Raw genomic sequence first — 14709 nt, 5'->3', positions numbered from 1 at the left:
ATGTGGGACGGCCACGATGTGACACCTTGCCTGACCCACATCTTTTACTGCTATATGTGATCGTTGACATGGAGATGTCACCAGACTGAGGTGCTGTCTGCACCACATAAAAGAACAAATCATTTCACTAATGTGATCGTTGTTTTGTTAATAAAATTAACTTTAGAGGACTTGTAAAGTGATATTAGTAATAAGACAGGGTTTGTTTTTGGTTTTTTTGTAACTACATGGCACACACTTTCTCTTCTTGAGTTCCTAAATTTGATTCCTCTCTGTTTCAGTCTCTCTTGGTGCTCTTCCTTTGTCGTCTTTGACCTCTTTCTCTCTCTCTCTCCATTCATCATTAATGAAACTGCATTAAATATGCATAGTTTCCACTGGCGTGCTCATGGGGTGACCCAGACTCGATGCCATGGAGGCATATAAGCTCGCAAGAAAAACCTGATCTGCTGACACCTCTACCAGGAGATGGGGTTTTTTTTGTTTTGTTTTTTTAAAGAAGCTGCTTAATAGTGCAACTCTAGTAGAATTGTATCTTCTAATTGTGAAATCTAAAAGCAGGTGACATAAGAAACCAGCAACCCTGTGAAATTGGTGCAGTCTGACCTTGGAGTGCGTTTGTTTTGATCTGTGTTCCCAGATCAGATACAAATATATCTTGTTCTTACAGTAACAGCACTCTCTATCATTGTCTGATATATTTTCTTTCTGGTGTCTGCTGTGCTTGGCTCATACAGACCACATTGCTTGGCACATAATAGCATATAATGGCTTATCCACTCCTCTGACCTCACGCACACCCTGATAAACACGATTAGTCCTCGACACGCACCAACACTCTGCAGGTCTATTGATCCCTCTGATCCCTGTGACAGTAACAAGTGGTGCACCCTTCATTTCGCCCTGCCCTTCCTCCTGTGTGTAATATTGGTAAATACTAGCTGCTGGTGCATATTATCCTATCAGGGGTTTTTGTTAGCTGTACTCCAGTTAAGAGGTAATCAAGGAAAAGAACAGACAGGACGTACTGTAGGTGTAATGTGTTCTTGTTGCTGGTTTTATGTGATCTGTACATTTCAGTGCATTAAGTGTTTACATCCCTGTTAACTTGCTGTAGTTCTATCTGTTATTAAAACATCCAAAAAGTCTGCAGACTGAGAGTCGGGGCACAGCAGCACTTTATTAAAGTAGATTGCTCAGAGTGCAATAATTTATCCTCCAACATAATGGCTGAACTGCTCCTCTGTTTGGGACTCTATGCTACAGCAACACCAAGAAAACTGAAGTGGTTGCTATAAAGATGGAGACTAGTTCTGTGACCATTCAGTCACTTGGTGTCTTGAACGTGACTTCAGTGCATTCAGATACCAAGGAAACGTTTGTTATACTGCAAATATTAACTGATAAATTGCTATAAATGGCAAATCTATTCTTCTCTACATGCCCAGAAATCCATATTAAACAGAAATTCACATTAACAACTGAGTGACATAGTTACTATTTGTGAAAGATGGAGATTTAACCACAAAATGACACAGGCGCTCGGCAACCTTGCTTTTATATCGGAGTATAACTAAAATACAACCAGCTGAAACCAAAAGTTCTTAAAGCATTAGAGGAGAAAACATCGATTCACCAGGTTCAGACATCTTTACAATCCCGTTACTGGAGTGGATTTCTCCTTATGGGTCTGATTTACTGTGTTTTAATGGCTCACTTTCAGATCCGTCCATATCTGTTGTATTTTCAATAAATTCCAGCTAGTTTTATGAGACCGTGACAGTTCCAGTTGTGAAGCAAGAGCCTGAAATCTTGAACTCCCACACAAAACAAAACAAAGCTCTAACCATAATCGTGTGTCTCTGCAGGCTTCCTGTTGTTATGAGATATAATGAGGCTGTAGGTAATGGGGATGATGCAGCTAGCAGATGAAGGGCGGATTTCATGCAGAGAATGAAAGTAGATCAAGCTTTATTCATAAGTTTGATTGTTCAGAGGCAGATGGTCTGACACTAACCTTTTATTTGCTCTGCAGTCTTTATCAGAACAGAAACTTTGTTGTGTGTAAAAGAAACCTGTTGTGGTTTTCAATCATTACTACTTTTTTTCTGTAAAGTCTGCAGAGCATCTTGTAAGATTAAAGCTTGTACTAGGTTTGTGTTTACTGCTGGTTTCTTCACTGGATTTCATAATTAATACCTTGTTTGTTTTTATTTTTCCAGATTGGCGCCTATGACCAACAGATATGGGAGAAATCAGTGGAGCAGAGAGAAATAAAGGTCTGTTTCCTCCACACTTACATGTTTTGGTTTGGTTTTTTGCTTTTTGCCATTTTCATTTTCCTGTTTTTCTCCTTCTGGTCTCTGCTTATTCATCCTTCATGTCTTGTGGTTCCTTTTGCATTATCGCTTCAGTTTTTATTCTGCCGTCACTTTTCCTATGTTTTCTTTTCACTCTTTCCTTTCTGTCCTCCTGGCTGTGTGTCATCTGCCCATTTGTCCTCACTTCACCTCCATCCTCCTCCTCCTATCATCTTTTTCTCTTCCTCTCTTCAGTTTATTTCTCTGGTGAGTACACAGCAGGGAGGATGTTCCTCCTGTTTTCCCACAGTGCATGTCTGCTCATCGTACGCTGTAGACAAAATAGACTCTTATTGGTTACTGGTTTGTTATCACGTAGTTTTCAGGGTCACAGCTGCATTCCTGTGACCAGTCAGTGTGGTGTGTTTCTCTCATCACAGACCTAACAATGTGCATCCTCAACATCTAGTTCACAGTAGCAATGTGCACATGTGACCTCAGTTACCGTAACAACCAAAAGATGACACCTTAGTGCAGAAATTACTATACCAACATAGGAAGTTCAACCTCTGATCTTTTGACCTTTTTTAAATCAGAAAAGTTTTCTTGCATTTAAACTTCCTGTAGTTTTATTTTTTTTTTTATTGAAGGAGTTATTAAAATTTCATATGCATTGAATCGGCCTCAGATGAGAGTTTTGCTATCTGACAGATCTGTGCTTCTATCACCCTCCATCCCTCATATAGTACTTCTTAGAGAAATAGACTTTTTAATCAGCTCAGTACGCGCACATACGCACGCACGCGCACACACGCGCGTGCGCACATACGCACGCACGCGCACACACGCGCGCACATGCACACCACTGACCTTGGTTTATGTCTGTTAACCAATGGTTTCCCAGAGTCTGCAGCTGCAGCAGGAAGTACAGAGCGCATCTTAGTGTGGTACTGACACAAGATGCTCTAACTCCTAAGTGTTAATTATACCGTTTATTGGCTCATATAAACTCAACCAATCGGCATCATAAATCTAGAGAAACGAGTCTCTTCATTCTATTTTTAGCAGAAGACGACAGCTTATCTCACTAGAGAGGAGAACTGCTTTTATTCTTATCACAACCCTGATCATAGCTGCAGTTTATTTACAAACTGGAAAGAAAGTGTATTTTTGGATTACTTAATGATTTAAAGACCAATGCCATTTTATTTAATTGGTGTTAAGCCTTATTGTTACAACACAAACAATAAATGCCATTTGTCACTCATGAGCACAATCTGTTCATACACAATAAAACATCAGATACAGGAGCTGAAATTGTTTTGTTTTTGGTTTTTGTTTTTTTTTTAAACAATGTAAACTCTTATTAACAAAATAAAATTAGGATTAGAAAGACTTTACGTCTCAGTTGGGGTTGGTTATTAAACTTAACCAAACCTAGCGTGAGTTTGTTAATAGTAGAAATGTCTGGAGAAGAACCCAAGCTGCCCCCTGCTGTGCAGGCAGGAAACTACTGTTACTACTGTTTGAGGGCTAAAAACAACTTGAAATGCAGCCAAGCATCAGCAACAAAAGAACAGATGAAAAGCAGTGAGAGAAGTGGTGATTACTGAATGCAAAGAGTGTTTGTAAATGTTAGATTTAAATAAACTTTTGTTTTGTACATATTTCACAGTCAGTCACAGAAGCAATGTTTAGCTTGTGAAGATAAAAGGCTTTTCACAGCATGGAGATAAGTGAGCTGAGGCCAGGCGAGATGCTCGTGAAGGACTTTACTGCTGCAGTAAAGACTCTACCTGCATCTACTTTACTCTCTTACACACATGCGCGCGCACACACACACACACACTATATTAGCATGTAAATAGTGCTATTTAAAGATAAGAACCTTCACCGAGGCTCCATATCAGACCATTCGCTGATAACAGAACTTGATTGGCTGCTATGTAAATATTAGCATGAGCTGAGCAGATTCAGGTGCACCGCTTTATGTGGTATTTCACAGTACTCTTGGATATGTCTCACATTGAAATGTGCAGAATTTGAATGGACTTACTTAAGGACTTAAGGACAGTACTAGTGTTGATAGAAAACCAGGTTTCAGGTGATACCAAGACTAAAAATTGTACTCTCAGAAAGCCCAAACTTAGATCCAGCTGCAAGTATAGACGAGGAATACATTCAGTATGAAGTGATTACCTGTGATTTCCGAACTGCATGAACATAGTTATATAAAGACCAACACCATACCTCCCTTATTTTTAAACTTATGGGCTTTTTCTAGCAGCATGTCTGGATTATGGCTACATTTGGAAAGGAGCTGCCAGAAAACTGAGACTCCACAAAAGTGGAAAAAGATGCAGGAATCTGGTGACTGACTAAAAATAAGTTTAATGTTTCAGCAGTAATTATGATGTAGAGTAATCGGAGCTTCTGCGGCCGTCTTCCTAAAAATGTTTCCAGAGATTTTGCGATGTGCACAATCTAGCCCTGAAAAACCAAACGGACGAGTGCTTGCCAGGAAAGATGTAAAAGGATACAGTAAATCTAGATACTCTTGCACGTTTCCACTTAACTCTAGTGTTAAGTGGAAACGTGCAAGAGTATTCAAGAGCTGAAGAACCTGTTTCCAAACATGTTTCCAGACACCTTTTCTGTGAACAGGCTGGTTCTTCCCAGGAAATCGGAGCCTCAGTGTCACCTCAGACAGGCCTGAGGATATTTCATAAACTTGTGGAGTCCTAAGTTTGAAAAACTACAAGCCTCAACTTTCCTAAAGACCATGACAGAAATGCAATTATTGGTCCTGTGAGATGAGTGGCTTTCCATGAAATTAGTCAGAACTGCTGCAGTAAAGCCATAAGGAGCCCAACGGTGAGCCAAGAAAAAGGCCGTGCACACAGAGGTGCACACATGTGTACACAGCACTGTGACCTCGGCTGTGTTTATAGATCATAATAATTTAATCCAAACTATTGTCGGGCTGCTTACACACTAATTCAGGCATTGTACTTAATCTCTTTCTCTCTCACACGCACGCACACACACACACACACGCACACATACAGGGAGCTTTGAGCTGTGTTAATTTGCTGCCTCTGTGACAGAAAGGTCAAACAAGAGATTCATGTGAATTTTATAATTTATAGTCGCTCATAATGTTTCGGTACAGTTTGTTATCTGAGCTAACAGATAACACACAAAAACAGACACACACACACACAAATGGAGCGTATGCATCATAGGAGGATGTGACAGGCTGGCACAGGAAGTTGGCATGCCACAGGGGAGCGTTATTCCCAGGGTCATAAACTGAACAAAGCACCGTATTTAACTACAGCAGTCAAAATGAGTAAGCGCTATTACACAGTTTGTAATGACAGGGCTGGCTTCAGGGTCTGAGAGGGTATATTCATCAAAAAAAGCTGCACCACAGCACAAGAATCAAAATAAACATTAAAGTGTAGATGCAGTTCTCCACGAATTAATGGATTCTTGTACATGTAAATCTGCTTGATGTGTGTAGATGCATAAACTCTTAGAGTAGAAGCCGTAGCTGTGTGAGTGCACGGTGTGCCTCATCAGACACTGACCACACGTGTGTTTATGAAGGCATAAAGTGCACGAGCAGCGTGTATCCCTGTGAGTATTTGCATATTAATGATGTCTCTTTGTGCTGCACTCACTCTGCGTCTCTCTCCCCCTGCAGGGCTTGAGGAACAAGCCAAAGAAGACGGGACACGTTAAACCAGATCTCATCGATGTGGACTTGGTTAGAGGTGAGGGGGTAAAAAAATGGGGGCTTTCTGCTTAAGGAAAATCCAATAGACCGACTGCAACATTTCCACATGTGCATAAAAGATACACATGTGAACATGAGACGGGCAGCATGGCCGTGCCAACCTCCCGTCGCTGTTAATGCCCGCTCTTTCTTTCTGCCTCGATCCATCCGTCTCATATTCATCACATTTTCAATTATTCATCAGAAGAGTCAGTTTAATCCCCCTTGGTTAGGGACATAATCAAGGCAGAAACGCAGGCAGGGAAAAGATAAACTGAGTCGGGGGGAGGGGGGAGGGATCTGGTGAGATAAAAAAGATAGATGAGGAGGGAGAGGGAGCCTAAAAAGGAAGAAGCGAAGATTAAAAGATTAGCTGAGCTCTAATGTGACTCCTGGATGTATTAACTGATGTGCTTTTCTGCTCACAGCAGAGTCATTTGCTTTAATTAGCTCTCATTAAACTTGAGAATGTGTGTGTGTTTGTTTCTGTTTTCTTATCCTCAGGGTCTGCGTTTGCCAAGGCCAAACCTGAGAGTCCATGGACGTCACTGACCCGGAAGGGCATCGTTCGAGTCGTCTTCTTCCCGTTTTTTTACAGATGGTGGATCCAAGTCACCTCCAGGGCCATTTTCCTCTTACTGCTGGCACTCTATCTGCTGCAAGGTTGGTGTGAGAGTGTGTTTCTTTTTTCTTTTCTCACAACCCACAATCTTGGTGCTCTCAGTGGAGTGGAAATGCAACTCCTAAGTAAACTGTGGGACGAGTTGTTTGTTTAGTAAGATGTCAGGGTGAACACTCTCAACATCTGTAGTGGGTGTACAAATAAATAAATCCTGATTATTTGTTGAGTGAGTGACCTATTGCTTTGTCTTTATCTCCTGTCATATATTTGCTCTTTACATTTAGATTTGATCATATTAAACATGACCAAACTTTCAAAGAATGAGGTTAGTGTATGTACAATAATCCTGATTTTTTTTTTATTTTTATTTTATTCTTGGATATGCACAACATCAGAGGAGAAGTCTCCTTATATGGTCATCTTATGTATCAGTCGCACAGACTTAGACGACTCCCTGGCAATCTGCTGTTACTAGAGAAAATGTATTCTCCAATTGGTTTGCAAGTGGTTGCCAGCTGTCAGTCACAAAGGGTGCTGCACAAGAACCTCATGATTACTTTGGTCTAGCAGATTGTTCCGCTTTGATCGGTTCTGCGGCTCCTGATCTGCCGTGTTGCAACATTGATGTCGCAGCTGGGTTGAAGCCACGCGTGTATGATTGTATTGGTTTTTACTGCCATTTGAAAGAGATTCTGGGACAGAGGCTCAGAGATATGCAGATATAGAGAGGGAGAAGTTGCGATAGTTTGCAGAGCGTTTTTCCACAAGTCTCATGTTTTCAAAGTCTTTGCCTCTAGTTTTGTCTGAGTGGTGACACCTATGGTTCAGGAGAATAGGCACACACATTTCTACAGAGAAGCCCCAGCTCTCTGTTATTGAAAACCTTTGAAGGGTTGCCAATCAGAAGAAAGTGGTTTTAAAGTGGTAGGAGCTACAACAGTCTGGAGGATAAACCAAGGCCTCTTATAAGACGCAAATGTTCTGAACTGTGAATCATGCAAAGGTACTCCAGCAGACTCCCAGAATAAAAACATGGAGCTGACTATAAGGGTAATTTATTCCTCTTCTTTAGTCTTCAGTTTAAAACGAGGTTCACAAACTGCTTGAACAGCTGCCAAAGCGCTTGTAAAATAATGTTTTTCCTAAAATGCACAGACTTCTATAAGAAGCACCTCCAGGTTGCACCCACAGATGCACACGCTCACTCGCGCTCTCTGCACAAACACTTTCACGAGCACTGAACGGTATTTTCCACCACCTACATCACGTTGACCTTTTCTACCCTGAAGAAAACACTGTTGTTTTTCATCTCTCCCTCCACCCTTCCTGCCGACCTCGTCTACAGACCACATAAAACACCACACGCCTTCTTGCTGACACTACAATGAAAATAACTTGAAGTGTCAAGCTTTTTTCTTTTTTTTTTAAATTGTTGAGCATACACTGGAGAAAAAAAAAGAAGAAACAAGCAGAGAAGCAACAAATAAAATAGTAACATGGAGGAATGGGATGGAGAGCAGTTGGCCAATCCAGGGGAAGATATTAAAACTCATCAGTTCTTTTTGCATATTTGAGTTGGTGTGTTTTTCTGTTGCAAAACATTAACATTAGAGGAGCTTTTACTCACTTGAGTCACATTCAGACTTTTCTACTCATTTGTTAAACTTGTAGATTAAAACAAGCTGTATGTAATGTGTAGACCTGCAGTTTTGTCTTCAAGCTGCTACTGTTACTTTAATTTAATGTCTGTTTCTGCTCTAATGAATCCTGTTTGTTCATATTTCTCACAGTCGCTGCAGCATTCCTGTATGTGACCATCCCGCAGCCTCATGGGATACCGGCCACCGAGGTGTTTGAAGCCATCTTGCTCATGTTGCTGCTGGGCACCGTCCACTGTCAGATTGTCTCCACCAGGACCCCGAAACCTGCCTCCAGCAGTGGGGGGAAGAGACGCAGGTGAGGAAGGGAGAAGGGCTGAGAAGTATTGCTGAGTGAAAGCTTTTAGGAAGACTAGATGGGGAGGAGGTGAAGGCATCACATGAGATAAAGCCCTTCAGGGACAAAAGAGAGAGTCAGGAAGAGATAAAGAGGAAGATGTGAAATAACAAAGGCAGTATTTAGTTGATATACAAACCACGAGATACCAAAAGAGTGATGGAAAGAAAAATGAATGAAAACCTCTTTTGTTGCTGGGGTGTATCTGACCTCAGTTAATGTAAAGCGTAAAACACTCAAATCTGTACTAAAACACACCCTGGATGAATGTGCTGTCACTTCTTAAAGATGAAATGAGCTCTGTGTGTGTGTGAGAAAGTAGAGTAGTTTGCTTATTGCTGCTGTGTTTTGTAGTGTTTAGATTTGCAGTCTGTGAGTTTCCCTTTGTGTTTTGTTTTTTGTTTTTTTTTTTGGTTCAAGGCTTTTTGGTGTGTGGCTGCTTTTCTGGCTCACAGTAACGTAAAGACAATTTTCAAACTCCTGGGAAGAAAATTGGACCATGCCACTGTTTTGGAAAGGTTTTCTGGGGATACAGAAATAGTGTGCCTCAATACTGAATCAATCTTTGTACTTCTTGTGATTTTCAGGCGACAGAAAACAATCACATTTGATCAAAGAGGAGTTTGTTGTGACCTTTCTCTCTTTTCTTTATCCTACCTTTGGAGACATGTCGTCATATCAATTGACAGCAGCAAAATATTTAAATTAACTTTTTTTTTTTTTTTTAACCCAGTGATCATCATAATGAACTCTTTGCTTTTAAATTTTAAGAAGCTCTGTCCTGCACCTCTCCTGTGTGTCCTATATTAAAATAATGATAATCAAGTTCTTGATAATAATTTTTTATGTTAATGTCCTGCAAAAATAAACACAGAATTTCAGTTTATCACATTCACAACCCAAAGAACACCAGTGAAACTGGAAGCATCCTAAATCCCTATTTTATCATTTTTTTGTTTTGATGCTATTATAGTTAAATTTTAGGTTGTATTATTTCATGAATCTACTTTTGCAGAGTAACAGCCTAGATGATGATTTTGGGAGAATTTGCCTTTGATCTGTTTCAGCCTGTGTGTCCAGCAGGTGCCGGCTGAGTCACAGCACCTTTTTTGAGTTTAGCTTCCTGTGTTAGTTGAACCGTATCATCAGTGTTACGATGAAGGTGCAGCCAGACTCCCGGTGGACACACGGCTGTGGTGTCAGGAGTCTCCAGGTCCGCTCTAAGTGTCTCTCCACTTTTTTCCAAACCGAAGGAAGTTGAGGAAGGCATCTCAGATGGAGGTGCATAGGGAAGGCGACGGGTCTAGCACTACCGATAACACACAGGAGGGGGCGCCACACTCCCACTCAGCCAGCACCACATACAGCCTGGGCGCTTTCTTCCAAGATTTCTGGCATGATATCTGTAAAGCTGGGTGTGTATTTTCATTTTCCATCTTCCTACAATGAGATGATGAACATAGGCAGGGCTGGGCTACAGTTTGAATCCATTAATTTGCAAAGAGATCTCTGAATTTCAAACGTTGGGTTTTTTGAAAACAAAAACCCAGCCTTGCCTCAGAGCCTAACCTGGGCTTCTTTAGCTGCAACATCATAACCTAACGTTTATTTAGGAAGGGATGGAGAACACCGTCCCCCTCATTGGTCAACTAAACAGGCAAGCTTGGTGCTGAAATGTAAAGTCAGTTCTGCAGTTTAACGCCTGCGTAAATTCTGCTTCCTGTAGTGCCAAATCTTTCCCTCATTAATGAGGTGCAGGTGGATTTTGCAGCTAAATTTTATGCCAGTAATTTGCTGATAAAGCTATGTTTAAAAGAAGCACTGGGGCAAGAGGCGTGCATGTCTGTGGTGAGTAAAGCCCTAACCCCCATGCTTCTACTTGAACAAGCTTTCAGCAGACCGCAACAGTGTGGAACCTTTTTGAGATCCAAGTAGCTCTTTATTTGGGAAATCCATCCACTGATTATCTGCCACACTCACTTTAGCTCCAAAACACTTTCTTCTATCTGATTCAGGCTCTTTTATTCCAAAAATAGTTTTAGAAAGTATCAGAAAGCAGTATCACCAATTGTACTACAGATAAAACACTGTATTTTAAAATGCAGGTATCTTACTCGATGTCGACTTAGCTGCCATTACAAGCGTTTATTTTGTGTGAATGTTCCACATTACTGTGTTGAATGCATCCTGTTGTGAGTTTGCTATTGCATGTCTAATTTTCTAACTGTAATTATTTACTAGTTTAAGATAATCACAGCCCTGCCACTTCTCTGCTTATCTAAATATGTCTGTTTCTGCACTTTTCCCCCCCCCATCGACCTCCGGTCTGGTTTTCTTTCTGTTCTTCCTCTCCTTTGCTTCCTACCAAAGGTCCAAGAAGTCCAAGCTTTCCATCGATAAATCCACAGAAACGGACAACGGCTACGTGTCGCTGGATGGCCGCGTGACCAATCGCAGTAGCGAGGAGGGGCTCCAGCTCCACGAGCAGCGATGCGATTTGTTAAATAGGGCTGACGAGGTGTGCTGGAACCCGCACACACAGCCTGCACACGGTCACGCTGCCCGCAACAATGGACTGCTGCTGGCCGGTGGTAATAAGGTAACCTATCAGTGTTCATTATTTCAATATTTTAACCCTAATATTGTCCTGGATTTGACTCTCATGTCATTTTGTTTTTAAGGAGCCGGCGTCAGATGAGGCTTCCAGTGAGGAGGACCCTGAAGCGTCCTACAGCACCCTCCGCAGGGGAGTGGAAAGAATGAACAGTGACTGTGCACTCCGAAATCGCAAGAATACGCACCACTATAAGAAACACTACACTGTGGAGGTTAGCATGGACACATTAACTCCTTCGCAGGAAGCTCATTCATTCATTTATACTGGACAAATTCAAACAAATGACAGTCATTTTATCCTTTCTGTCAGGATGTCCCCAAGTCTGGTACCAGCTGCAGCTCCAGATGTTCAAGTCTGAGGACTCAGGATTCAGAGAGTACTCGACACGAGTCTGAGACCGAGGACCTGATGTGGGAGGACTTCCTGCACTGCACTGAGTGCCGATCGTCCTGCACGTCAGAGACAGGTGAGAGGAAGATGTAGAAATCATCTGCTGGGTGCTAAAGTCATTTAAACTCAGACGCATACCAGGGTTCATACGGGTGCTTGACATCCTTGAAAAATCTTGAGTTTTAATATTAACTTTAAGCTGTTAGATCCTCAGGCGGGCGTTTTCTGAGCTTTCTGACCAAAATAAATGGAGCATTTCTCTCCCACTACAAACTGTGTGTAAACAGTCTTGGTAACAAAATACAGCTAACACTTGTGAGATGTCATCAGAGGTGTAAATATTACTGCAGATGTTACTATGTCAAAGTTACTGTGACTCAAACATAGAAACATTTGATTTTTTTTATTTCCTTCACCTAATTTTTTAAAGTATTTTATAGCATAAAATATGCTTTGGTTCATATTTAAATCATATAACAAAATATGGATATTACCTGTGACACTACTCATGTCGGCACTTATATTTAGGAACCGATTAAACGTGATCTCCTCCATTTAGCCCCCATTTTTCTGGGCGTGGGTGTTTAACTAGTTAAAAACAAACAAACATCTGTCTCCTATTTTTGTGTCACACAGGAAAGAATCATCAATATCTGATGAAAAAACTTAATTTGGCCTTGCTGTGTATTATTGTGGCGTTTGGTGAAGTTTTCTTGTTTTGTGGGGTTGTTGGTTTTTTTCAAGTGGAGAGGAATGTCTCTAACAAGTTGATTTGTTTACATTTGCGCATCTTAAATTTTAAGAGAAATGTGTTTTTTGAGTTTGTACACTATATGCATATATGGCAACCATTTCCTTTTTCAGTGTTTTTGTGTGGTGCATTTTTCTCTGTTTTAACAATAGGGGAACAAAGGACATTTAGGTCGACCTGAGATGATTTGTTTTAATTTTTGCATGGTCTTACTGAGGCGATAGTTTTGGGATTTTTTTGGTAATGTGCTGGAAAAGCTTGAAAGTGCTTAAAGAGTGCTTGAAGTTGACTCTGAAAAATGCATATGAACCCTGGCATACCTTCCGATGACTGCATGTAAATAAGCACTATCGCTGCTCTTCCTCACAGAGGGAGAAGGAGGAGGAACGCCTGTGTGTCCGGCCAAGAAGGAATACAGAGACGACCCTTTCCATCAGGTCTGTAAATGCTCTCACACTTGGAGTTTGAGGATTTGTGGATTAAAGTACTTAAAACTTGAGTAACCAAACTTTTTCAATGACTGAGGGAGGTTATTCATACTCTATTGTATTTCACACGGGAATACTACTCTGTCTGTTTGCTATTCTTTAGACCAAATCATTACAATATCACAATTAGAAGAAAACAGTGAGCCACGACGTGCATAACAGTTATGACAAATTCATGGGAGGAAACGTCACATATGTCACTAGGATGACTTGAAGTTTAACAGGAATTTTGGTCACCCTACTTTTACCTCCACTTTTAGCAGTAATAAAGCAGAGTAGTTTCACTAAATAGAGTAGAGAAGGTGAAGGTAGAAACAACTAGAGTCAATAATCCAAAACATCAGACGGTGCACAAAAGAGAAGACGATGGGTGGAGACGAGTGTCAGGGGTGATTTCTGACAAAAGGATGGCAGCAAGAGTGAAGGGGAAGGTTTACAAGGTGGTAGTGAGACCTGAGTACGATTATACAGGATTATATGAGAGAGATGCGAAGAGGAGAGAGAGTGGATATATTGGAGAAAGGATGTCGAATATGGAGCTGTCACACAGAAGGGATAGAGAAAGAGAAGCTTTGTGGACATAGTGGAAGAGGACATACAGAGGAGGATAATGGGGATGGGGTGGGATGATCTGAAGTAGTAGTAGTAGTTGCCGTGAGGAGAGGTGTCAGTATTTAATGGTGTTTGGTTTCCCTGCAGGGTCACCTTCCCTGGCTGCACAGCTCCAACCCAGGCCTGGAAAGGGTGAGCGCCATCGTGTGGGAGGGAAACGAGTGCAAGAAAGCAGACATGTCTGTCCTGGAGATCAGCGGCATGATTATGAACAGAGTGAGTGACGCTTTCCATACAAGCAAAAAACACTAACGAGGGCACCATACTCATGTAGTTTGTATGTTTTCACAGGTGAATCTTTACACTCCTGGAATCGGTTACCAGGTCTTTGGGAACCTAGTTTCAGTAGCGCTTGGGCTCACACCCTTTGCTTACAGGTAATCCATACTACACGTGTGGTCAGTATTTGAATAGTGATCCAACTGAAGTCTTTTGAACAGTGACAATCAGCTGTTATGAATGTTAAGAATGGTTTTGACCAGGACAAAAGTAAATATCCAGAACATATCTGTGAATAATTTTATTTGAGAACGCCAACTCGCCTACCTATGTGGTGGTTTCCACGAGGGCTGCTCGATTATGGCAAAAATGATAATCACGATTATTTTCACTGAAATTGAGATCTCGATTATTTGACGATATTTATTTAACAATAACAATGTATTGAAAATGACTTTAAAGATTGTCAAAAAATAATATAAAATAGTGTGCAAATACTGATAACAGTGCAAATGTTTGCAATATAAAAAATAAATGAAAAATGTAAACATCTATGTTTAGTGAACTTTGCAGTGTTGCTCTGTGGTGCAGCTACGACACTGTAGCAAAGTTTACACACTGTGTCTACTTGATCCACGTCTGACTCCGCGAACCCATAATGTTTCCACACCACTGAAGTTTTTTTACCTCTCTTTTCAACCAACGGCAGTCACTCTCCTCTCCAAATAACTTCTACTTAGCTTTCCGAGCTTCCCTCGGGTCCTCTTAATTGTTGTGACGCGTGTTCGAAATGCAGAGAGGTGCGCTCGATTTGCCACACGGAGCAGCGCGAGAGTAAAGCACGAGGGAGGGGCTAATAATCGGCTTAGTCATTTTTAATGATCGTTGAAAGCCCAGATCATAATCGTGATTAAAATTCGATTAATTGAGCAGC

The 14709-nt window shown here is 41.2% G+C and overlaps 1 protein-coding gene across 4 annotated transcripts in view; it reads left to right on the top strand.

Annotated features, from left to right (window-relative positions):
* LOC146615267 (protein PHTF2) overlaps positions 1-14709 on the top strand; it is a 55595-nt gene that overhangs the window by 35211 nt on the left and 5675 nt on the right. For 2 of the 4 annotated variants that reach the window (XM_085376726.1, XM_085376725.1), the window contains 11 exons: positions 2223-2279; positions 2556-2567; positions 6010-6079; positions 6586-6744; positions 8494-8659; positions 11069-11297; positions 11380-11526; positions 11625-11781; positions 12826-12893; positions 13644-13772; positions 13848-13933. In XM_085376726.1, coding sequence (XP_085232852.1) covers positions 2223-2279; positions 2556-2567; positions 6010-6079; positions 6586-6744; positions 8494-8659; positions 11069-11297; positions 11380-11526; positions 11625-11781; positions 12826-12893; positions 13644-13772; positions 13848-13933 — 1280 coding nt within the window. Of the gene's footprint in view, positions 1-2222; positions 2280-2555; positions 2568-6009; positions 6080-6585; positions 6745-8493; positions 8660-9951; positions 10114-11068; positions 11298-11379; positions 11527-11624; positions 11782-12825; positions 12894-13643; positions 13773-13847; positions 13934-14709 lie in introns of all 4 variants that reach the window. The other 2 variants (XM_085376728.1, XM_085376727.1) reach the window with 2 other exon arrangements.

This window comes from Diplotaxodon limnothrissa, linkage group LG17 (genome assembly GCF_057381915.1).
Source record: "Diplotaxodon limnothrissa isolate DT_005_m linkage group LG17, D_limnothrissa_male_GT1.1, whole genome shotgun sequence".
NCBI classification, from domain to species: domain Eukaryota; kingdom Metazoa; phylum Chordata; class Actinopteri; order Cichliformes; family Cichlidae; genus Diplotaxodon; species Diplotaxodon limnothrissa.
This window is presented reverse-complemented; position numbering and strand designations above follow the sequence as displayed.